The 26,395-nt window shown below is 35.3% G+C and overlaps 1 protein-coding gene across 1 annotated transcript in view; it reads right to left on the bottom strand.

Moving 5' to 3' along the window:
* LOC117340554 (Down syndrome cell adhesion molecule homolog) overlaps nucleotides 1–26,395 on the bottom strand; it is a 49,075-nt gene that overhangs the window by 11,971 nt on the left and 10,709 nt on the right. The window contains exons 6-33 of the mRNA XM_033902313.1: nucleotides 26,003–26,272; nucleotides 24,790–25,086; nucleotides 18,565–18,675; nucleotides 16,968–17,126; nucleotides 15,405–15,559; nucleotides 14,942–15,068; nucleotides 14,710–14,829; nucleotides 13,835–14,032; nucleotides 13,257–13,404; nucleotides 12,493–12,641; nucleotides 11,929–12,060; nucleotides 11,221–11,459; nucleotides 10,342–10,579; nucleotides 9,985–10,131; nucleotides 9,464–9,619; nucleotides 9,085–9,224; nucleotides 8,509–8,659; nucleotides 7,823–7,937; nucleotides 6,905–7,059; nucleotides 6,435–6,452; nucleotides 5,055–5,153; nucleotides 4,474–4,659; nucleotides 3,827–4,002; nucleotides 3,201–3,321; nucleotides 2,571–2,732; nucleotides 2,203–2,445; nucleotides 1,498–1,643; nucleotides 834–960 (exon numbers count right to left, since the gene is read on the bottom strand). Coding sequence (XP_033758204.1) covers nucleotides 834–960; nucleotides 1,498–1,643; nucleotides 2,203–2,445; nucleotides 2,571–2,732; nucleotides 3,201–3,321; nucleotides 3,827–4,002; nucleotides 4,474–4,659; nucleotides 5,055–5,153; nucleotides 6,435–6,452; nucleotides 6,905–7,059; nucleotides 7,823–7,937; nucleotides 8,509–8,659; nucleotides 9,085–9,224; nucleotides 9,464–9,619; nucleotides 9,985–10,131; nucleotides 10,342–10,579; nucleotides 11,221–11,459; nucleotides 11,929–12,060; nucleotides 12,493–12,641; nucleotides 13,257–13,404; nucleotides 13,835–14,032; nucleotides 14,710–14,829; nucleotides 14,942–15,068; nucleotides 15,405–15,559; nucleotides 16,968–17,126; nucleotides 18,565–18,675; nucleotides 24,790–25,086; nucleotides 26,003–26,272 — 4,485 coding nt within the window. The remainder of the gene's footprint in view (nucleotides 1–833; nucleotides 961–1,497; nucleotides 1,644–2,202; nucleotides 2,446–2,570; nucleotides 2,733–3,200; nucleotides 3,322–3,826; nucleotides 4,003–4,473; nucleotides 4,660–5,054; nucleotides 5,154–6,434; nucleotides 6,453–6,904; nucleotides 7,060–7,822; nucleotides 7,938–8,508; nucleotides 8,660–9,084; nucleotides 9,225–9,463; nucleotides 9,620–9,984; nucleotides 10,132–10,341; nucleotides 10,580–11,220; nucleotides 11,460–11,928; nucleotides 12,061–12,492; nucleotides 12,642–13,256; nucleotides 13,405–13,834; nucleotides 14,033–14,709; nucleotides 14,830–14,941; nucleotides 15,069–15,404; nucleotides 15,560–16,967; nucleotides 17,127–18,564; nucleotides 18,676–24,789; nucleotides 25,087–26,002; nucleotides 26,273–26,395) is intronic.

Here is a 26,395-nt window from a genome sequence, read left to right as displayed (position 1 = left end):
AGATGAATTTAAAACAAAACTTCAGATCATCAAACGGGGGTGAAATTAACACATACCATAACGAATAGACGATGTGTACTATATAAGCGTCAAAGGGAGTAAGATAGGTACAAAGACATCAAAGTATATAGAATATATTGATGTCTTGGATGCATATAGAATTGCGATGAAAGTTTTTTTCCAAATGGAAATTAACACACAGCTCATCATGATATTTTTTGTAAGTTTGATCCTTCTTTATAACTATATCGTCGATTGACCATTGGTTTGTTTTTATTTAACGTCCTATTAACAGCCAGGGTCATTTAAGGACGTGCTAGGTTTTGGAGTAGAGGAAAGCCGGAGTATCCGGAGAAAAACCACCTTCCTACGGTCAGTACCTGGCAACTGCCCCACGTAGGTTTCGAACTCGCAACCCAGAGGTGGAGGGCTAGTGATAAAGTGTCGGGACACATTAACCACTCGGCCACCGCGGCCCCTCGTCGATTGACCTGTATTAGTTATGAAGAGCAAACATGAATAGAGCAATATCCAGGAAATGTGTATCCAGATATAAGAAAGTGGTCCGTAGCGTGCCGCGGTGGCCGAGTGGTTAAGGTGTCCCGACACCTTATCACAAGCCCTCCACCTCTGGGTTGCGAGTTCGAAACCTATGTGGGGCAGTTGCCAGGTACTGACTAGGTCGGTGGTTTTTCTCCGGGTACTCCGGCTTTCCTCCACCTCCAAAACCTGGCACGTCCTTAAATGACCCTGGCTGTTAACTGGACGTTAAACAAAAACAAACAAACCAAACCGTAGCGTGCAGATAACTGTAGAATGTATATTAAGCTTACCTTGGTTGTCGTAGCCTGCCTGTTTAGCGCTTTGATCTCTCATCGGCACTAGGGGCGGATTTGGGTCCCTCGTCTCGTGCTCGGCTTTGTGGAAAAATGGCACATACGGTTCTGATGGAGTTGACATCTATAACATATGACATTGCCATGGTAAAAAGCAAATCGAGTCATAAATAAGAGGATATCAGTAAAGGTTTAAGAATATTTATTCTCATGAGAAAACTCGCCATTATCAAAGTATTAAAATGTGAGAAATTCCAGAATGTTCATATGTTTCTTACCTATTCTATAGGTATTTTTATTTTGATTAAATCTAATTAAATCTAAAAGTCATATAACTCATATAGTTATACGCTGAAGATACCCCTTATGATTAATAAAAAAAAAAACGAAAAAATAAGCTTGTATCAATATATGGCCATGGAGGTCATGAGGAGAACTGAAGTATAATTTCATGAAATAAACTGTGAAATGATCATAAAAAAGTAAACATGACTAAATCGTTCCTTAAAATTTTACACCTGACACAAAAGGACAAATTCATATACACGTAATGTCACGGTAATAAAAAAATTGAATCTACGACAATATATACATACTTTATTAAAACATTTAAATATCTCTGATTCTGTGTTTATCTGCTACGATTCATTTTGATACGTACACATTTCTGTGCTTGTGCCTTCTCCAGACTGATATCGTCAAACTCTGGTAACATCATGTCATCATTTCTACCTGTATCATTCTTCTCCACCAATACCTGCTTCAGTTGGTTGAATGTAGCGTATGGGTTGATGTTACCATCCTCGTCTGTGAAAACATAAAAAAAAAACGTGATCAGTTATTTAAGTCCTTGACAATATATCAACATCGGAAAGCATCACACCGAGAAAAAAAGACCGTAAATGTATATATTGTCGCGGTATTCTAATTTCCTTGATGTTTGCGCTGGAAGCATTCCGCAAGATTATAATTGAGCTAATTATTCTTTCCATATACTATTCTAAAGCAAAAACTGTTTGTGCGCCAATTCACCAGTGCGCTAACATATAAAATATGAATGGGCCAAAATAAAACCAGCTGATCATCGACAATAAACTACAAATGCATGTTCTTCAATATAGATAGTGCTATCTTTAGCAAAATAATTAAAACAAAAACACGGGTATTTGTTTTTTCTAAAATATCATACAGCATGTTAGATAATGACGGTGTTTTACGAGATCTGCATAAAGCTTTTCTTCGTTAACATCAAAATTGCTTCCTTGTTATTTAGTGGTTGTGTAATAAAATAAAAAGGCGGGCTAAACTTAAACCAATGTAAATGTAAAGACAAAAATATAATTTATGTTAAATGTTTTACCTGTACCAGATCTATCAAAAGATCCGTTGTCGCTATTGGTTTTACTGTTGTCATGGAGACCAAACCACGCGTGACTGTTACCAGTGAGGTTGTCGTCAGAGTTCAGAGATATCAGAAGGTTAACGTTTCTCTTGCCGAACGCCTCTGAGTTTCCGCTGCTACTGTCAAGGTCAAGGTTTAAGCGCTTGTCAAGGTCATTCATCAATGACGTCTCAGCTGTGATGTCTCTTCGCAGGTTGGACGCGTTTTCTGTGAAAATATTTTTAGTTGTTGTTACACTTTTATAGTTTAACGAATGTATCAACATAACTAATTTGTACTAGGTAGTGCGTTAATGTATATATCCTGTGTATCATACCAAAATGTATACCTACCTTTAATATGATGCATTTCCCTCCTCCTACGGCAGTAAAGGAGTATCCCAACGGTCATTACACACAGCGCCACTATCCCCGCACAAAGGGGGATAATTATGTGTGCCTTCTCATAAAAGCGTGTCTCCATTTTTCGCGCAACATATATTGGCATAATTGTGCCTAAAATGACAATGTAAATTATGTATTGATAACCGTTAAGGTGCCAATATTTACCTGTATTCTACCACATACAATATTCATTAATTTATACTCGTCATCTTGTGTTTATTGACATAAGGATCGTCCTGTGATGATATACCTATATTATATTACAAAAAAATTATTAGAACTCAAAGTTTACTGTTCATTTGTCTGTTTTAAAGATATAACATACATTGTATATTGAAATGACAGGATCATCGCCATCTATCATGTCATTTTAATCCATTTTTATTACTTTTGTATGATAGAAAATGATACGTGTACAGTTGAAGTATTCCACATTGTTAGATATCTAATTCACATGGAAAACAAAATCAAAATTAATTTGATAACTTCCATTTGATGATAACAAGATATAGGCAAAATTCGTTCGTGTGAACGTCTTCGAGCATTGGAAGTGACACTTTGCTACTGAATGATACTAACTTCCATGATAGGTGAGAGTAGCGAATTTCAGGTGACTTTCTGTAGAGCCTGCGTCACTATGAGCTGTAACCACCATCACGTACCACGTGGCCGGATGTAGATCCTGCACTGTGAAACTCGACTACAAGAAACAATAGAAAATATCTAATTAAACATCCGAACAGTAGAATAACTTAATGCAAAAAAACAAAAGTTCTTGGATGCAAACAACAGGAAATGAACATAATATCATTGCCATCAATCAAAGTATCTGGAGTAATTTCGTAAAAGTTAAAGTGACACAATAGGTATGAAATGCTTCAAAGAATACGACAGTTACCGCAATCAGGTCGGCAATGCACTGTTTACGACACGCTTGGATAGCCATATCGCCCGCAAGCACTCTTTGTTTTGTAGTTTATACATAGTCACCTTTGTCAATATCACCTGTGTGTAACTACCATAACTATATTTTCATTTTTAAACAGCAAACCTATTTACTCGCGTATAATACCACGGTGTGTAGTAATACTTTAGTGCCTTTTAATGCAGTTTAATGGGAATACGCATGAAAAAGTGTCTTGGCAATGACACCATTCCTTCTGTTTCGAATTGTAAAACTGCACACACTTATAAAATGACCTTACCGTATTCCTATTGACACTGTTGGACACTTCGACCACCTCATCGTCACCCCAAACCTGGTACTTTACAGAATAAAACCGGATAGGACAACCGGAAGTTTTCCATGACATCATGTCAAGGTCGACTGAGGTCGTGTTGATGGATTTCAGGAGCATGCTCTGAGGAGGCATGATGGGAGCTAAAATAGAGCACGTGACAACATATATATAGAAATGAGGTTATGTTTAAGGGTTAATAAAATTGGGTCCATTTTAATATTTGAACATGCCTTATATTTAAACAGATTTATAAATATCTTACGAATAGAAACGATCTATATATCAATTGTATCAAATTGTATATCCTCGCCATTCCTCTATTGCAGGAGATAATGTATATCAGATGTTCATTAAACAGTGACTGTTAGAGAATTGTCCAAATGCTAAATCGTCTGTCACTAATTCACTGTTTTTAATAAAATTGTCATTACAGTTACGAGCAAAATATTAATGCGAAGTATAGGGAAATATCTATTGTAAATTCAAAAGACAAAAGCAGAGGCTTAAACTTCTGGAGGGTGGTAAAAACTATTTAAATATGATAGTTTATAGAATTAAAAAAGTCAATTTCACTCATTGTTTCGTTATTAATTGGTATAACATATGCTTACTTGATCCGTTTGTTTTGACTGTCATCTGCGCGCTGTTGACACTGGTACCAAGTCTGTTGTAGGCGGAAATGTAAAACCTGTAGACAGTACCACACAACAGGGCCGAGGCAGTGTACGTCCTGTTCGAGGCTCCCAGTCTCATCTTCCGCCATGACTCGAACTCTTTCTTATAGAACAGCTCAAATCCTGTGTAGGGACAATGGCAAAATTGTAAAGGCTTTTCATTTGACATTAACATAACTCCAACATATTTCTTATTGTTATAACGTTGAGTTGATATGAAAAATGATAAACTACAACATATAGTTTTTTTACATTATTTATTTACTCAAACAGTACATGACACAAAGTGGCACGATGACAATGAAATTTATTTAATTATTTCATTTTTTAGTTATTTTATTTTTATTATTATTATTATTTTCTTTGACACCACATAATCACATCATTATCATGCAAATAATACTGATTCAAATACACATGCATTGAACTAACATCCTATGACTGTGATCCTCATCATCATGACGCTTAACATGAAAGTGACAACTGTAGTTTCGTGAGGATTGAAACCTTTCTCTGACCTTGTATAGGACTTCCGCCGTTACTGCTTGACCTCCAATTGACCTGTATCGTTGATGACGTCGTGGCCGCAATAAACAGCTTCGGGGGTTTGGGAGGTGCTGAATAGATAAATTCATCACGTTTTTGTAAAATAATTTAATAATTATCGGACTTTGCATTATTTTCAACCAAAACAACTAATTTGGTTAAACATGGAAATTCACAAAATATGCTTAAACGCAAATATATTGATTATCAATTACAATCATTGATGCAGGAATAATTATCAGTTGTGTAAGTTTCTTTGAATCTTGGAAATAATTATATATTTTTTGCTTTAATTTTTTAGAATATTTGAATTGTTAATCTTTTTTTTTCAACCTGCGCGAATCCTCGTTCATGCTCTTATGCATGCAAATTACAATGGTTATTGATTATATATAAAACAAAGAGGTAGTATTTACGTCATGCTACTGAAGGAGGTATACAAATATTTTGTAGAAGTAAAATATATATTCTATGTATTAAAGTTGCTACTCAGTTAAAAACATACAAACAAAAAAGACTGAAATACAAAATGGGAGCTACCGATTTGTTCATTCTTATGTAACTACATTACATGCAAAACTATGTAAATCTTTCATCTTTTCGACAGGGTGATATTTTTTTCATAAACGAATGATAAATATGTGACAAATGCTTAAGTCTAAACTTACTAACAGAAGCAACTAAACAACTTCATATTTAGATTTTTTCCGGAATTTTCCTTGAGAAAATTAATCCTAAGTGACACCAGTGTTTCGTCTTAGTGTTTTAGTAAGGAGAAACTAATGGATTGCATGTACATGCATTGTCACACATGTCAATAAACACATTGTCTTTGAATACATGTAAAATTATTTTTGCGTAGCAAATGGCTTGTTTGAAAAACGCTTGTTTTTCATTTTCAATTAGTAAAACAATTTTAAGGAAAATCACTTTTTAAGAGATATTTCTGTAAAAATAAATAAATAAATGCAACCATTTCTAATTGATTTATCAAATAGCACAGGGTCAGAATTTTACAGTTATTCCCCCCTCGTTATTCTGTAATATTAGAAAGTCGCCACACAAAAAACCGTTGCCGTATAAAAGAAAATACCAAAAGAGATTACAATTTTTAAGAATGACATACAAAAACAGATTTCTGATGGTATTTTTTCCGGAAGATGAAGCTAAAATATGAGGTAATTAGGTGATATAACATTGTATCGTCAATGTTGTTTTCATCATAACCATAAATAGATGAACATCTGCGACAGAAAAAAATACCATCAGAACTGACAAGACGTTTAGAAGAGGGAAAAGACGGGATATGACCAAATAAGACAGCACAATTATTAAACAGCGATATTACTCACTTCCAAGCTTTTCGCTCACTGATGTTAGTAGCGTTTAAAGAAATATTGAAAATGCAACTACTATGATATTTCATACCGTTATATACTATATGTACAATATCAGTAAAGAAAAGTTATAATATTTTATTTCTTCTTTCTTATTATGTTTGGATTGATAAATCTCAGTCGAAACTTTATTATCTTGCAAAGAAATATAATAGATCGCGCAACCTCTGAAATAGTATAACCACTGAAATATGTATAATGTTATGAACTATTAAATACAATTTGTGAAGACTTTTAAAACAGCAAAACATTATGCAGTATCTTTGAATATTAAAGAATCGATATGCATAGCATATATCCATCTTAATAATGTATTTCAATTAAGATATTGATAATGTGAGATTTTTTCTTTCTTTCTATCGTTTGTGCATGGTACAAAAGCAGTGAATATACAGTGACATCTATATAAACATGATCTGCCTTACCTTGAACACTGATGGCAAACACGATAGAATCAGAACCAAAGACATTCTCGGCTTTGCAAGTGTAATTGGCAGCATCTCCGCCCACCACAGAGTTGATATGTAGAGAACCGTTCTGCAGTACCTGGATCCGGTCATTAACAACAACTTCACCGCCTCTGTAATCACACGAAACAATATTAACGTATATAATTGATTACATCAATTAATCACTTTACTGTGCAGGTATAGTCACACGACTTTTAACATAAATAAAATGGCGACCAATATGAGGCTATATCGGCTATCCTTCGTAGGTAAACGCATTTTGGTATAAAACCCAGATCGTTATGACGAAATAGTCATAAGCTATGAAAATTACATTCAAATGCATTGCATGATCAGAGAGGGAGTTTTTTCCAAGAGTTTCTTACATAACTAACACTTTCTATTTACTTAACAAAATAAAAGAGTAAACAGAGAATGGTCTTTATATATTTCATATATTACCGATCGTAATAAAGTCGGAAAGCAACTCGGGACTTTCGTCATATCTTCTGTGGAAAAAAAATGTTTATTTATGACGGAAGGATATGACTTCGTTACAGGACTAAACATATGACCAATTCGGCTTTCGTCTTAATAAATTGAGCATGGTCATGTTTACAAGCAACAGTTGCGGTGAACAATGTTTTAACCCCGAAAATATGTACAAAAACAGCACGGTACATGTTCGTGTATTGTTTTACTATAGAGATATTTAATTACTCATTGGTTGAACTCTCTATTTCCTGAGAGCGAAATTTAAGGTAAATGTCGCTTTAATATTCTTTCAGGGGAGGATTTAACCGATAAAGATCTCTACATTTAAAATCAATATACCAAGGAGCTACAATGTATATATACCTAACATAGAAATATGGCAGTGAACTTGACACCCACCTCATCATCCACTTAACTGTCGGAGGAGGGTCACCGACTACCATGCAAGGTAAGGTCACTGGATGTTGCCATGGTATCGTCAACACGTCCGAGAAACTAGCGATCCTGGCCGCAACTGTGATATCATCAAAGATGCTTTAAACATTTTATATGTTTAAAACATAGTCAAATATCATATGATGCAATTATATTTGTGTAATATTAATAAATTCTCATCATTTTTTTATAACTTTTTAATAATTCCTATCTATTACGTTGGTCAGAGCTTGCACACATTTATACCATTTTCCCATTATGATAATTCTGTCAGTAAACATAACTTACCATGACGTATCTAAACAATTTGTTTGGGTTTTTTTTTTTTTTTTTTTCTGTTTTTTTTTTTTTTTTTTTCTGTTTTTTTATATTATTATTTCTAAACCTCTTGTTTCACCTTGTATTAAAAGATAAAATATCAACTCGTTCCTAAAATGTGAGCATAACGATAAGCACAAGATATGTTGAATAATGGCATGTATAACACAGTTTGTAAGAAGGCTTAGTTTGTATTCTACTTTCAAATTGAATTCAAACCCATCTTTGTCAAACATAGACAAAACCCATTCTGAATTTTGTACAACGGTCAGTTTATAGAATTGGTTTGGGGATATATGTCATACTATGTAATATATTTATAAACTTCATACCTTTCTCTAGTGGTGAGGCTTGTGCGACATGAGTTCTCTCCCCTTCGCCGATCCGAGTGGTGGCCGATACTAACAGGAACACGTCCATGTTAACAGGAAGGTCCGCCATCATATACGTGGTCAGACTGGGAGATACATCAAGTGCTACCTCCTGGTGGGAAATGTAAGTAGTGAGTACCGACGTGTGGACGAAAATTTAACTCTTGATGAAAATGCATTAAGTACAGGTTGACATTTGCTTTACTGAGACGACATTATTTAAATAATATACATATATAGGTCAGGTATATCAATAAAAAACGTCATATTCCCAGTCTGAAAGCCGAGGTGCCGCTTGCGGAAACCTGGGTATAGATGATAGTTCTACTAAGACGGACGAACAGATTTCTTGTCTCAATGCGCAATATCTTTATTTAAAGTCATTTCGCTTTTTGCCGGTACCATCAACTTTGACTATGACAGCTTTCCTTTCAGTTATTAATACAAAATATATTTATCTATGTCATCTAAAAGTATACACAAATGTCTTCAAGAAAATTATTGTTTCTAATGCCGTGATGATATCAAGCTGTGTACCTGTGACGCGTCGGATCCATTTCTTACATACAATGTATACTTAGTAAGTATACCGTTGCTATACAGAGGGGGTTTCCAGGCAACCAAAACGGAACTAGAATTGACAGGTAGAACTTTTATGTTCGCTGGTTTCTCCGGTACTGTGAAGAAGATAGCAATATCATAATTACAGAGAGAATATCCCATATTACATATGAATGTCAATGTACATAACAATTTATCGCCTAGATCAATGAGTGAATATACTGTATATGTTAGGCATGTGCAGAAGGCTATAACCCAATGATTGACATATGAAACACTTGGTCGGCTACAAATGAAATAACATGAAGGTAATATGTCGGTCACATGATGCTCATGTTATTGTCACGTGACTTACCATCCTCCTGGGTTCTGACGTAGATAGGTTCACTCCTGACACCCTCACCCTTCCTCGTGAATGCAAGCACCTGCAGACTGTAGTTAGTATACTTCTGGAGATTACTGATTGTTACCTCTAGCTTAGAAGACGTCTGGATATTAGCGTCACTTTCATCTGAAAAGGGTACAAATATGATATTTGTCAAACCTATCTGATAAAGAGGTCGTGTGTAGACATTCAGCTATCACAACTGAAAATGGCTTACATATTACGACATCAGCAACCTAAATCAATGAACGCAGATTCGTATCTCTAATAGAGTAACCATGGCAACAATACTGATCATAGATAATGGAAATTACATTTAAAGCTACACGTACCATACAGAATTTGATCAATACAGAAGTACCTTAACTTTCACCAACATAGTGGTTCTACGACGTTAAGACTAAGCATTGGTTTGGCTGAAGCTGTGACCTACATGTTGGGTTGGCTGGTGCTATGACCTACATATTGGTTTGGCTGGTGCTATGACCTACCTTCATCTTTCCTGACTGGTTTATACAGGATACGGTATCCTTGCAAGATCCCATGCAGTGTAAACAGTGGAGGTGGAGACCAGATCACCTTGATAGACTGCGAGTTGATGGAATTTGCCTGGACACCTTGCGGAGGCTGACTTGGAACTGTTAAATACAGAAGTCGTTTTCTAATTATCGAATTATTTGAAATTCAGTTCATCGTCGTTAAAATTAGTTCTTCGTCTTTGAATACGTTTCAGATATTTATTTGCAATTCAAGTTATGTCTACAAAATTGAAATTCATGTATCGCTTATTTTCACAAAGAAAGCGTTCGGTGTTTACAAACATTTCAAAGATTTTAATTTTGACTCACCATCCTCGAGCGTGAAGACACTGTAGTCTACAGATTTGGGTCCCTGTCCCAGGTCGTTGTAAGCTTTGATGTGAACAGTATACTCCGTGAACTTCTCAAGGTTGTGGATATCGAGTACAGGTTCGAACTCCCCCTCCACGGCCTTTGTGATATAGATAAAACGAGACGGACTGCTCGTCTCCTTATAGCCTATGTAGTACCCTTTGATTACTCCATTCCTCTCGGACAAGTTGGGAGGCTAAATGAAGACAATGATAATTTTTATCAAAAAATTAACATTACTCTTTTTTTTTTTGTATTACATGAATTCCGTCTATCCTCAAAGTTAATACAAATCTAAAAAGGGAGTTGCTCACAATAATCACCGTTTTATGTGTTAATGCAATACATAATTAACCATCCAAATACAAAAACAGGAAGACGAGTGGAAACGAGGTTGACCTGTAAGGTCAACCGGTGTATTCAAAATAAACTACTGGTATAAAAGTACCAGGTACAATACATAATACAGAACCGGTGTATATGAAAATATATGGGCATTTTGGTGATTACAATTACAAGGTTATTTGTCACAAATAGGCATAAGGAGTTTAAAAACGTAGGCGTTAGATAGAGTATCACCATAACTCCATTTAAATGCATCATAAATCTGTTTTGTCCGTCTAAGAAACTTCAGTGATATTAAGGGCCGGAAGCGTTGACACCTAGGGTACAACGGAAGAAATTAAAACAGAGATTATCGGTAGAAATTTCACTTTATCTTGAATTGGTTCAGGACGGATATTTTTGTTTTCCAATGTATAACTATTCTTATTATTCTACGTTAGTATGTTTGCCAAGACTAGAGGGCCGCTTTAAAATAAGTTCCAAAAATCTTACCATCCATGAGATCTTTAGAGCCTCTGAGCCGATTGCCTTGATCTGTATTTTCTGGGGTGGTCCAGAGGGTGGTTCCTCGTCCATAGAAACAGATATCTGCTCACTTGGCTGGCCAAACCCGACGGAGTTGTTGGCCCTGACTCTGACGTAATAGACGTAGGCGGGGTGAAGGTCAGTGATGATTGCTTTCAATAACTTGGCGTGAACCGTGACGTTTGGGAGGACTCCCTGCCATACACCTACAAATACGGTAATGTGTAACAAAATATTAATTATCTTCTGATTTTTATAGGACTTTAATGATTTTATACACTTGTCTGTTTTGGAATAAAAAACAAAGAAATTCGAATTATCGAAAAAAAAAGTTTTGAATCGGCTCATATTTAACAAGTGTCAACTATTATGTTTACCTATGTTTATTCATCGAGGAACACGTATAACTTATCAAATTTATGCTATAAAACAACCCTGAGTATGTAACAATGCCATTCATATTGTTAAAACTGGGACTGATATCAAAGGCATTTCCAAAATATAACAAACCAATGGTTTAGTTTGTTTTTTATTTAGTTAAGCAGCCTATCAACACCAATGCCCATTTAAAAGTGATCTCCCCTTGTACGCTAGATGAGCATATTTGTTGAATGCGTCGCCAACGTAATGTCTTTTTTTCACTTTAAGTATGGTTGCTAAGGGTGACTATTTTACCTGAGGAGTTGATGTATTCGATACTGTAGAAAAGAAGGGGCGTGTTGCCATTATAGGGCTGTGACCAGGAAACGGTGAGGTTCCGGCTCGACTTCGTAACAAGTGTCAGGTTAGCTGGCGGCTCAGGGGGTTCTGAAAAAATGACATCATCCGAAATGTTGAAAATGAAATAAATGACTGTGAATAAGAGATGACGTACCTTATTATACCGTTGTTTTATATATTCTTTTTTTTGAACCTTTAGTAAAAGAATCATCAAATATTAACTGCTAAAACGTTCGTATATAGTTACTATGTTTAAAGCATACATACAACTATCTGTAGTTATCTTCAATGTAATATATTCTAAAAGTGGTAAATAGTACATTTCAGATATAAGTCAAACAACATTTTTTTAACAATATTTTAGACAAAAATAGTCATCAAAGCAGTAGATGCATCCTAGCTCGAAAACTGATTAATGGTATTTAAAAACCGGATTATATATATAATCTATGAATAAGTAGATCTTATAAATGAGATATATATAGATTATTACATCGTGATGGACATTATCCTGCTTACCTAAGACAGTGAGCCGCATCGACTGGACGCCGTTTCCGAATTTATTTTTAGCAAAGCAGACGTAGAATCCGGTGTCCTCCCTCACAGCAGGATGAAGGGCGAGGGTGGACAGCTTACCACGCGTCGTACTGACAGTCTTCATATCTCGTCTGTAATATACATCACATATTGTTAACATTGAGCTGTTATTCATGAACATATGAATACATCAGTGACGTTCAAACATTGGCATTAAAGTCATAGTCGTTATTGACATTGACAATTACTTCTTTCACAAAACGGAAGATGTTTTAAACGTCATCGGCCATACATGTACTTCTGTTAACATTATAATCACATAATACACAAAACAATTTGCTATATACGTTAATAAATAATTTACAATTGGTGGTCATTGGTGACTATAATACAAAAGAGAATATCCCAGAATCTGATGAAGAGTCACTGCAGTTGAAGACATCATTACATGTTCTTTTGTTCCCATAATGTCCTTAAAATAGAGCACATCAACTTATTTTCCGATCTGCACAGGGATTGGGCACAATTAGTCGCCTTGTATTAATGCAATTGCCACGACATGCCTGGAGGTACAACAGGTGTGCTCTTTCTGCCCCTAGACAGGTTATTCTAAACCTATCTATCTATACTCATCATGTATTTACTATCATTGAATTTTAGATCAGAATTTACGCCTTGATCTGCTGATTAGTATACCCCCAAATTGAAAGGGTCTCCCAACAATTGTCATACTCCACACAACTGACCTTGGGTTTGGTAGTGTACTGAGCTGTTGGCCATTGAAGCTCCATGTAACAGCCAAAGGCTTGTCACCTATAGCCTGGCAATCCATTGTGATGTTATGATCACGCCGAACCGTGTAGTTTTTCATATGGGTATCGAACCGGGCGGGAACTAAAAGTAAAAAAAAAACAGGACAATGTACAAGTAGTTTTTATCTTCTGACAATGCCTTAAATGAAAAAAAGAATTACTTAGTGATGATAATGGATGTAGAAGGATGATAGTGGATGTAGAAGGATGATAATGGAGGAAACTGCATTTGCGATATGAAAATAATACCGAATTGCAAAGAAAGCTACTTCGGACTAAAAAACTTGAGGTATGATAGCAAACGAAATATATGATGTGGAAAGAGAAGAAATAAAATAGGTTTCGAAAAGTTATTTTTTCCATTGACTACATATGTAAGAAAGAGTTGTTACGTCAACTAAAAGATTATTCCCAAAATATTTTGATTCATAAAAAAATCATTAGGATAGACTAAACGCCTATACAGATTGGAAACCAAGAAATGTTTAACTGAGGAACAACTTTGAACTTACTGTGAACGGTGAGAAATATGACTTTGCTGAGTCCGACACCAACTCTGTTGTCTGCGTGACAAAGGTAGTACCCATGGTCAGATTCCTCAGATTCCCGGATAATCAGTGTCCCGTTGCTAAGCAACTGCATCCTGTCGGTAGCGTTTTCGGCGTCGTCCTTAAGGTATTCTAACGCAATATAGTTTCCGGGTTTCGTACCTATTGCAATTGATAATGTAGTTAGTAAAACACAGTTACTTATAAGTTGACAGGAACAGACACTGCATATGTCTGTATTAGAATATAATATTAAACATACATGTACATTGTATACACATGTATTTGCATTTGGAGGAAATGTCACAATATACATTGTCTTATGATGTCAGAACTGTAATCATATACTATATGAAATTCGAAGAAAAGCCCTCATTATCGTGGTAATATTAATCTTGTATAACCATAACCAGCTGCTTTAATTACACGTTGAAACAGTGTTCGTCGTCTCAATTTTAGTATCATCAAGTTATTTTAACACACAATGATCATATGAGGCATAAATGTAATGATCATTGCACAATTAATCAAAAATCATTATTGTTACCTTTAATGGCAAATCAAATGGTAAACACTTTAACAATATTACTCTTAATTGCAAATAAAATGGTAAACAAATAAAGATTGTTACCTTTATAAGCAAACACAAAAGGTTAACAGATAAATATTGTTAATCTTAATGGCAAATCAAATGGTAATCAATTAAATATTGTTACCTTTAAAGGCAAATCAAATGGTAACAAATACATATTGTTACCTGTAATGGCAAATCAAATGGTAACAAATAAAGACTGTTACCTTTAGGGCAAATAAAATGGTAAATAAATACACATTGTTACCTGCGGCTTTCATCCACATTATATAGGGACTTGGTGTTCCGGCCGTCAGACAGTCTAAGGACACTGTTCCTTTCAGGATTACAAAAGAATCCTCGGGCTCAATAATCCAGCGTGGGGGTACTACAATAACAACGATATATCCTTAGACTCGTTTTATAAACTTCCATATGGAATTAACATTCATTCATGATCCTGTTTGCATGAAATATTAAATATTAAAAGAAAATCTCACCATCCACGTGTAGAGGAGCGGTGAAGTTAGTTCCCGCCGCATCGTTCTGGGCCTGGCAGGTATAGTTACCGTTATGTTTGGGAGTGACGTCACCAATCGACAACATGCTGCTATAACTACCGACCGTCTGTATAACACATAGACATCAATAATATATCATTTTGATTACGTTAAAAGTAAAAACATTGACAGCTGGCGCGGTGCGATGTGTTAGTGCTTAATAAAGTGGGAGTTATCTTTCTTGGAACATTCGTCCATTGGAACACCATTTTATGCCAATTTTCATTTTGGTAGAAGAATGAGCATATGATTTTGATGTAAAATAAAAATGAGTTTTTTTTTTAAAATTGGGTGTTTTGGGGTTTTTTGGGGGTTTTTTTGTTTTGTTTTTGTGATTGGATGACAATTCTGCAATACCACTTATTTCGTCAGGTCTGTTTCATATTAACAAATGATAATTTACCGTGATGGTGATCCCCATGTCCGGCGGAATCTCCTCGCCGTCCTTTGTCCACTTAATCTGTAGGGGCTGGTCACCACTGCTGACCACACATGACACAACCACGCGGTCACCCTGCTTCTTACGTGGGAAATTAAACGGGTCAATCTTCGGTGGCTCTGTGGTGAAATCATCCATTTTTAATGGTGAACATTTTAGAATATAATAACATGATATTATATTAGTTTGGATATCGCTTACAGTATTGACGTTATAATACGTTTAATTTACTATACCTTAAACAACTGTGTTTGTTTACAAGCACAGAACTTGTGTCTATTATTGAGACACATATTAATATAAGAGTTTAACTCATTACACATGTAATATTCCGCGATGAGTTAATTAAATTGAAATCATAAATAAGATAAACTCGAACGTTGAGATTGCGGTAGTCTCCTGTTAGTTTTGGTACTACGGAAACATATACAATATGTTTTTCTGGTTTTAAATTAATCATAATTACTCTTTGTCGTAAACATTGCATTTTTAATTATTAGAAAAAAAAACACGTCCGGGTTTAAAGTTTATATAGGACGAGTTGTGTTGAATTTTAATTTTTACTTGTGTGGTGGTATACAGACGCGGTAGGTTTACGTTTGTTATGGCAAGGTACGGTCTCCAAATGAGCTCCAGATGAGTTTAGTGTCTGGAGTGATGTTGGATATGTATGTTTAATTCAATTTACTTTAATTTATAATCAACAGCTGTAGTCATTTGATAAAGCCTCCATTGTGCGAAATGTATATGTATGCCAGTAATGAGCATGCGGAAGGCTGCGGTATGTCCGTGTTTGTCTCCTTGTGATAACGCGAAACTGATGCCAACTGTATAGTGCAATCTCACTGAAGCATACTGCCGAAGACACCCAGCAGCACACCCCACCCGGTCACATCATACTGACAACGGGCAAACCACTCCCTTAAGATTAACTGGGGTAGAAATATGACAATTTTAGAAGGCTCTGTCTCGATCAGGGGGCAGACCTTGAACCCTTCCTGACAAGGACGAATGCTCAACTAAAATTAAAATCCAAATGTAAGGCAGAGTCAAGGGAGACAATGCGAAGAAAGTTGTTAAGAACGAGACAGAAAGACAAGGGCCCGTAGTCAGGAAACCCTACTCATGCTCAAATAATTATTTTGTGCTCAGACTTCAATGATTTTGGTTATAAAGTTGATATATGCATACATATTCTAGTCAATGATTTGATGGAGTGTCGGAATGCCTTAAGTGATATATTATTTACCAGAACCCAGATATAATAGTCTCGCGATCATTTAATTGGTCAGCAGGCACAAGGAACAATTCTGTGTCCTAACTTCCCGTTTGTGATAAGTATAATGTTGGATTTTTTTTATCTTGGATTATGATGTTAACAATGTTAGAGAAGCGAAATCCGGTAGAGTTAGTGTTGGATGAGTACGGTGTTGTAGTTTGTACCTACCAAGTTCAGTGATATATAGACTGTTCCCGTTTGTACCTACCGAGTACAGTGATATACAGACTGTTACCGTTTGTACCTACCAAGTACAGTGATATACAGACTGCTCCCGTTGCCCTGTCCGTCCCCGTTCTTTGCAGTACATGTATATTTGCCAATATCCTGGTATTTCTGAACCTTTTTGATTAACAGTGTTCCGTTTACCACATCCTGTAGATGATTCCGTGGCAGGACGAATCCACCTAGGAAAGGAAAGAGATAGTTGTATATTCTGTTTTTTTCTCAAAATATTTCAAAATTTAAATATTACATAAAGACATATAAATAAATGGATTAGACAACAGGCTAAGCCTAAACTGGTCCTTTCCCAAAGTTGTAGATGATCGGAATCATATAAATTACAGTTGGTACAATAATAAGCCTTGGTATAATAAACATGTTCATCTTTTTTAGGATACTGTAGACGTATCAATTTTAGCGCACGCAAATTTTCGCGCTTTTCCAAACATTAACAAATAAGCGAAATAAAGAATTAGCACGTTCTCACATTTTCTGTCAGGAATACCACAAAGATAATGGAATTTACGCAGTCATAATTTAGCGAAAAGCGCTGGAATAAGATTATCGCTAAAGTATGTACGTTTACATTACATTTGACAATACTCTTCTTAAATGGCCTATATTTGATTATCTTTGGTAATTCCGACAACAAATCAGTTCATTTATACCTTTAGTATCAGTCAACCTGTTGCTTCGGGAAACAGTTAATATATTTAGTTCTCGGGGAAATATTATTGATTGTTGACAGATAAGCATGTAAACAAATATATATTGTTGGTTGAACATATGAAAGAAAGCATTAATGTCTTGATCCGTTTTATTTTCTAGCTATATTACATTTGCGATTGCCCTCTTTCCTCCAAAATAGCAAAAATATAATAACAATTACAGTGACTCTATCTTCTTGCCTTTACCATTGATAATCAAACATGAAGAATACTCTTACCAAGACCCAATCATCCAAAACATGTTTTACGTCTAAATAACCTAAATGCTGTGCAGTATAACCAATGAAACCATGACAAAATATGAAGAAATGAATGATTTTCAAAGAAAGAAAGTTTAACTACTTGATACTCATTGATGTACCTGATGGTTATCACTACCCCGTCTCTCATTTAGACAACCTGCCATTACCAGTATCTACTTACTAGTTCTACATAGTGAGTACAATTCTCTATCCGTCCCTAGTAAAACCAAGATCTTCCTAGTAGTTCTACATAGTGAGTACCGTTCTCTATCCGCCCTAGCATTAACCAATATCTAACTACTAGTTCTACATAGTGATTACCATTCTCTATCAGTCCCTAGTATTACAAGGATCTACCTATTAGTTCCTCATAGTGAGTATCATTCTCTATCAGTCCCTAGTATTACCAAAATATACCTGCTAGATCTATATAGTGAGTACAATTCTCTATCTGTCCCTAGTATTACCAGTATCTACATATAAGTTACACATGGTGAAATCACCTTTCTCTATATATATTTTAAGTATCCCTTATTTTTTTTCATTTTTTTTTTTTTTCATTTTTTGCTAATTTTATCTGTATGAATAAGTATTAAGGTTTGTTTACATGTGAGTGTCTGAACTTGTCACAGATAGCATATATCATATACCTTTAGACCACTTGATTGACTTCACAGGGTATCCGGCCACGTAGCACCTGATGGACAGTGGCTCTCCAGCCGTGGCGGTCAAGTTATTCATCTTTCGGACGTAAGGAATACCTAAGGTTAACAAAACGCAGATATATAGTGTAACATCAAATTATCAAACAAATGAATGTTATTCCTCGTTCTCGTTTACCACTTTATATGGAATAACTTTGAAATGATGTATACTTGCAATAAAATGAATAACAGCTTCAAATTAGAATAAGCTGCACAATGTAGAAAATTTCAATGTTTTTTTTTTTTTTTTTTTTAAATAAAATGTTTAGAGGCGACAAACAGATACGATACGCTTGTATTTATAAAACATCTTCAACCCACAATCAGAGTATAAAGAAACATACAACTTCAGTATACTCTATATTCAGTTATAGTTTAATACCAATCTTAAGTTTAATTATGTTTTTACACAACGCCAGTATGATCTATACTCAGTTATATTTTAATATCAATCTTGAGTTTAATTATGTTTTTACACAACGCCAGTATGCTCTATACTCAATTATATTTTAATACCAATATCAAGTTTAATTATGTTTTAACACAATGCAAGCTAATACTCTGTACTATGTAATATTTTATGACTTTAGTTATTTACGTACTTGTAAGACCACCTCTTCTTTTTATTCATCTATTTATTTGTTTATTTGTTTATCTATTGTTTATCTATTTGTTTATTTATCCTTTTAAATTACATGAATATAATAATGAAATCAAATATATGATGCATTGGCACTTAGTTGTCACTTAATAACACTGAATGTTTAAAAAAAAAAAACATATGTCAACCTCACCCTTGGTCAAAGAATCAAAATAAAACTCGTTATCTCGTTTATAAATGAGTCGTAATTGGTTTCAAAATATTTATTTTGATCGTCTTAAGAAATAATCGAAACATTGCATAAATGACATAACATATTAATAAAGAATTTGATATACATTATTGATAGATTCTGAGATGCCCCAATAACAACACTTTGCATTAATAGATGGAGACGACCCCTGTTCTGAGATGCCCCAATAACAACACTTTGCATTAATAGATTGAGACGACCCCTGTTCTGAGATGCCCCAATAACAACACTTTGCATTAATAGATTGAGACGACCCCTGTTCTGAGATGCCCCAATAACAACAGTTTGTATTAATATATTGAGACGACCCCTGTTCTGAGATGCCCCAACAACAAGTTTGTATTAATAGATTGAGACGACCCCTGTTCTGGGATGCCCCAATAACAAGTTTGTATTAATAGATTGAGACGACCTCTGTTCTGAGATGCCCCAACAACAAGTTTGTATTAATAGATTGAGACGACCCCTGTTCTGGGATGCCCCAATAACAACAGTTTGCATTAATATATTGAGACGACCCCTGCTACAAATCATTCCTCCGACACCATTATCATCTCAGTTCAACGATATGATAGATTGAGTTCGCGGCTGATCGGGTTCGAACACTGGCTGATAACGAGACAAAACATAAAGAAGGCTTTGATAAATTACTGCGATAAGGCCATGGCACGTTAACTTGCCATTTGGCAATTTTATGAGATTACGGACGCCGTATTTATGAGGAATTCTCGCGATTTTTGTTCCGATGACAAGAATCTCAATAGGAGTGAGTGGACTTTGTTATCACGTTGTCGTGGCGAGACATGCCATGATGAGGTCGGGATGTGTATAATAATTTCAATATTTCATTTTCCTACTAGTTCAAAGGACGGCAACATTTATCGGTATATTGTTATTATTTGATGATGCTAAAAGTGAATGTTAAATTGATGCTATGTACTTCACGTGGTGGCAAATAATGATTGGTAATTGATTTCGAGACTTGTCGTCCAATCGGAGTCCCCCCCTTTCCCCGTTGTGAACCCCTGCTTGATAAGGCCACGTCATCGATGATTTGTTACATAACTTGATCACATTTAGTTTTTTTTTGTTTTTTTTTTGTGGCGACGCAAATTGTATTTTTATAACTTTTTCCAGATTCAGTTGACATGACATGGAAAATCAATCAAAGTTCTGACAGCATTCGCAAGGACATTTCCCGTGTGAAAATCGAAATAAAAAACACAATATCCTGTGGACCTTATGTCGATATGTCAACCGATACACTCTGATGTTTAGCTTCAGTTCTTATCAATAGCAATTACCGCCGGCATAAAAGGGTGATATAACATATTCGTCTTCCTCGCGACATGCTGCTGTCATTTATGAAAAGTGTGTTACAGTGAAACGTGATTATGAACATTGCACAAAAGACACACAAGGTACTATCACCATTAAAAACAATTTCATACTTAGATACACTATAGCAAAAACGCCATTCCTCCAGTCTTTATGATACTCCGAGACGCAGTAGTGCTTAGGGCCAATGTAAATCATGGGATGCGACCAAAATCTCAAATCAGGTCCAGAGAAAAGTCAAAATTAAGACGAGAAAGGACAAAAGACCCACAATTTCAAAAAGAAAATCACTAATTTCATAATTTTTAATATTAGATTCATAATTTTTCAAATTACTGCGAATTCTAGGAGACTAAAAACATTTATATCGCCAATGCCGAGAAAGATCGCTATGAGATTTTAAAACAAATTCATATTAAGCCTGTTCGTCTTAGATAAGTTTTACTGTATTCATACAACCTATAACATTTATATATGTTTTTTAATAGATATCTCGAATAACGAACATAGGACAACATTATACAGCTGTTTCGTCCGTCTGTTCTCTTCTACTCATCAGAGATGCCAGATGGCGGGATGTGTGGGGAATCAGAGGGGAAGATATATAACATGGAAAGAGACGTAAATACATGATAAAGAAGATGAAGAAATCTATTGAAAAAAAAAAGTAAGTTTAATATAGGAAAATATATCTATTTCAAATTGATAGTTTCAGCTAATTATTTATATTTGTAGAAATTAACAATAAATAAATAAACAAAAATGAGCTTTTTACAAATCAATAGGCAGTGGGTCGACATTCTGTGCAGAATCACCATTGCCAGTTGTTGTGTAATCTAAAACCAGAAAACAGAATGGCAGTTCGCACCCTTGAGATGTCTGTTTTATAACATCAGCTATTAGATAGCGTTATTCCTTGTTTCGCGTTTAATTTCTCTGTCTATTGGCATCGCTATCAGGCGATACTGGCAATTTGCGAATTACTTCAATTCAATTTATATTTCTTGTTGAGGAGCATCTCGGAATACATTTTTAGACTGATATAGAGTAAATAACATGTCAAACAAAAACATACCATTCTAAAAGTATTCTTTGTTTTATTATTATGTACTATATTATACATTCAGACTCTGAAAGCGGGAAAAGATATACTTATTAAGATCAAATTTCCATAATTAGCTTTACCTTAATATGCCTGAAACCAATTGATATATGTACAAATACAATAATCTATTTTAAAATGCTAAAGTATTTTATTTTATTTTATTTATTTATATATATATTTTTTTCTTATTGTTTATAAAAAACAATAATAGGGTAATAATACTTTATTTTTTAAGTTCTGTTGTTTTAAATGACGAATAGCAGCTTCTTAATAGCTCCATTGCAATAACATGGAGTCTTTCATAATACATTTATTTCTAATCGCAATGAAAAAAAAATATGAAAAAGCCCTTTCCCTTATAGGTCACATTATTATTTATAGGAGCTACCTGCAGGGTGAACTTGGTCAATATCCACTTAACGTTGTTCCCGTTGGTCTTGGTATTGACAACTGTCAGTGAGTTTCATGATCGTGACTACATAAAAATTGCATATTTAAAAAACAACTTCTGTTGGCGCTGATTTGCATGCGATAAGACCCTTGAACCGTTGGCAGATTTGGAGAGATCTGTTTCCGATATAAATCGAGGAAAATGGCATTAAACTGACAGAACCGGGATATTTCCGGCCTATTGTTACGAAACTATGGAATCAGCTTTTCCATTTATCGGATAACTAACTCGTATTGACATTTTGCACGTGGTATCATATCGATTGTCGGGAAAACTGCATGTCGTTAACAATTGTTACCAGCTATAAATTCGAGAAAAATGTCGTCAATCTCTGCTTAATTTCAATGGCGATTACACGTCAAAATATTTCCATGATTTTGTTTCAAATCAATGCCAGTATATGTTACGATTTAGCGCTTTCTCCCTTTCGCTGGATAGGGTAATTAATTAGTAGGCAGTGTGTCTTCTGCTCGTTATAATTGGAAAACGTTCCCGTTTCATATTAAAGGTCAAGATGATGGAAGAAAAGGTCAACAGGAAGTAGGTAGGAAACATCTTGTATTTTGACTGTACATCGGCATGAAGTATGTTCTATGGTTAAAATATAATTTCAACCAGATACGATGAAATCTCCAATGATATAATCGATCAAGTTTTTTTTAATTTATAATTGTTTGATGCAAATCAAATCACAACCTACACACAACAATGTACTTGTTTTCAAAAGAGTTCTTCAATGGGAACAAGATGGCTGATACAAGAATTAGCTTGTTGTCCAATCTTCACTGAGAATGTAAAGATTTTTATGATGAAACTGATTAAGACGATTTTCGTGGAGTAAAAATAACCGATAGTTCTGTAGAAATGTTTTCCTTGTGATCTGATTCACGGAGTACATTTGCATGTTGACTTAAATAAATCGCCATTGATAGCTGCCTTTTCTGATACTTTTTTTGTGTGTTAATGGCACCCAAACTTTGTTGAACTTGGTATAAGTGTGCATAGACGTGGCCCTTCCTGATAGCTGGTTTTTATGGCAATGGCATCCCGCCGTTGTTTGACTGGGCATAGTTGTGATATAGTACTCGGTCATCATGATAGCTGTCTTTCAGGCAATGACAATCCGCCATTGTTTGACTTGGCAAAAAAGTTGTTACATAGTACTTGGTCATCACGATAGCTGTGTTTTATGGCAATGACATTCCGCCGTTGTTTGACTTGGAAAAATTCTGTTACATAGTACTCGGCCATCATAATAATTGTTTTTTTTATAGCAATGACATCTCGCCGTTGTTGGACTGGGCATAATTGTTACATAGTACTTGGCCATCATGATAGCTGTTTTTAAGGCAATGCCATTCTGCCGTTCTTTGACTTGGCAAAAAGTTGTTACATAGTTCTTGGTCATCATATTAACTTTTTTTATGGCCATGACATCCCGCCGTTGTTGGAGTGGGTACATATACAGTAATTGTAACATAGTACTTGGCCATCACGATAGCTGGTTTTATGGCACTGATATTCAGTCGTTGTTGGACTGGGCATAACTGTTACATAGTACTTGGCCATTCGAATAGCTGATTTTTACGACATTGACACCCAGTCATTGCTTAAATTGAAATAAATATCACATTGTACTGGGACTTCCTGGTTTGTGTAACAATAACACCCACTGCCGTATCATCTCGCACTCCGCTCTAACACATGGCCACTTTTAGAATATTGTCTCGCAACGATGAACGTAACGAAGGAATTCTCTTGTGGTTCCCGTCACGATCACATGAGCTCCAGGATACGAAACTGAAAGGACAGCTCTTGTTATGAACACCACGGCTGGTAGCCGAGTCGTCCCTGATTAGCTGTAGTGTTCTGACAGTTCGGTCAAGTCAAGATGAAATTAATTTATTTATGTGTTATGTGTAAAGCCTCGCTAGAGTAATGCTAAAACTCAATAATTGGTAAAGCAAGGACAATGGTCGACGTTGCTGTTATAGGCACCGTATTCAAATGTCCATGTTCCCCATGATGAATCGCAATGGTGGTCTAGAACTATTTGGGAAAATATATTAGTGGTGTTTGTCAGTTAAAAACCTAAAGGAAAAACTGTGGGTATTGAATAATAAACGCTTTAGACAATTGAAAGTCTGGGAAATAATTGATCCATCACGCATACCTTAAAATGTTTTAAGAATATTGTAAATTACATAGCTGACGATGGAACTAAAATTCCATAATTGGAAAGTTGGAACACCAGTTTATTATATACATATGTACGTTATTTAAGACATTTGAATCAAGCCACACAATTTACTGTTGTTGAATACTTTTTTTAATTGGTAATAAGAGAGAGAGAGAGAGAGAGAGAGAGAGAGAGAGAGAGAGAGAGAGAGAGAGTAAGTTATCTTTCCTCGGTATCCACTCACCATAGACATTGATTCTTCCAGTGTATGATATCACTCCAACTTCATTACTGGCCGTACAGGTATATTCACCCCCAAAGTGAATCTGGACACTGCTAATGTTCACATAACTGACCACTGTCCCGAGAGAGTTCACAGAACTGCCCACGTGTACGTTGGAGTCGTGAGGTATCTCGGTGCCGTCTAAGGTCCACGTTACCTTTGGTGTAGGATTACCTGCCGCTGTACACCGTAATGATGTTCTCTGACCGTTCAGGACAAATTGGTCGACGAAGGTGTCAATGAACGAAGGATGAGCAGCTGGATAGAAAAGGGTGATGTCAGTAAATATCAGTAAACATCAGTAAACATCAGTAAACAAGTATTTGATTTGAATTGACAACTAAAGATTTTAATATCCATTGACAGATGAATAATTAACAGAAAAATCATAATTTATCATTTTACTGGAAATCGCGTATTTGGTTAAACTATTTCATTCGTATTGAGAACTAAAAATTTTAATATCTATTGATAAATGAAAAATAAACAGAACAATCATCATTTATTCTCTTACTGGAAATCGCATATTTGGTTAAACTATTGATATATTTGACCAAAAGTTCTTTCGTTGACAATTTTACAAAACAATAAGTTAAGTTAAATACTACAAATAAATTGATTACAAAAATAGTAATACAACATTCTAACTCAAAACCAAAAAAAGGCAAACGATATATCTGCAAGGTGACACACTAAAATATACAAGGAAGTTTAGACCAGGCGTTCGCGAAAGGTTACAGTGTACCTCCTTCTAGTTCTTAGCTATATGTTCTAGATGTAATTTGTCGGGATTACATACAATCCTATACTGTAAATCACTTATATTTCGTGTCCGATTTATTTTTCGCGATAATAGGCGAGGAGAGTCGATCGAGTTTTCAAATTTATCGCAATTATTTGTAAACAAACAAAAAAAACAACAGCTTTGCATGACGGCCAAGCTATCTATTACAGATATAGGAGTCTTGGGGAGTCCATGATTCAAATAGTTTTAAGTATTCTCGAAATTATATGTTCGCGAATATGTCTGAAGAAGAAAGTACTCACGAAATATCAGTGATTTACAATAGCCAATAACCTGATATTCATTTTACTTTTAGCTTTTTATGAAGTATATATCTCGAAAATAATCTGATTTTGGTAACTGATCTAACATGTTCTGTATATAGCTTACACCCAAGAAGGAGTTGTGCCGTCCCTTGGGAGCTAGCTTCGTCATTGGTCACTATACACTGATACATTCCCTGGTCCTGTCGACTGATATCTACTATCTCCAAAACCGTATCCGATTGGATGGATATCCTGTCGTCAGCAACCAATAGTTCTCCGTTCTTATACCATGTGATAGAGGTTATTGGGAACCCGGACACGGTACAGTTGAAGACGGCCGACTGTCCGGAGTCAATCACCTGTGTCGGAGGGTCAATGTATGTAATCAAGGGAGCTGAAACACAGGAAATACATGCCAATATATAAGGAGGGAATATATAAGGGGCATAGAGCTCGTAACTCACTGAATGAAGCTCGAGTACAAAATATTCAAAACAAACAGTATCATTGATTACAA

Source organism: Pecten maximus, chromosome 13 (genome assembly GCF_902652985.1).
Source record: "Pecten maximus chromosome 13, xPecMax1.1, whole genome shotgun sequence".
Classification (NCBI taxonomy): Eukaryota; Metazoa; Mollusca; class Bivalvia; order Pectinida; family Pectinidae; genus Pecten; species Pecten maximus.
Note: the sequence above shows the minus strand (reverse complement) of the source record. Positions and strands in the feature narration are given on the sequence as shown.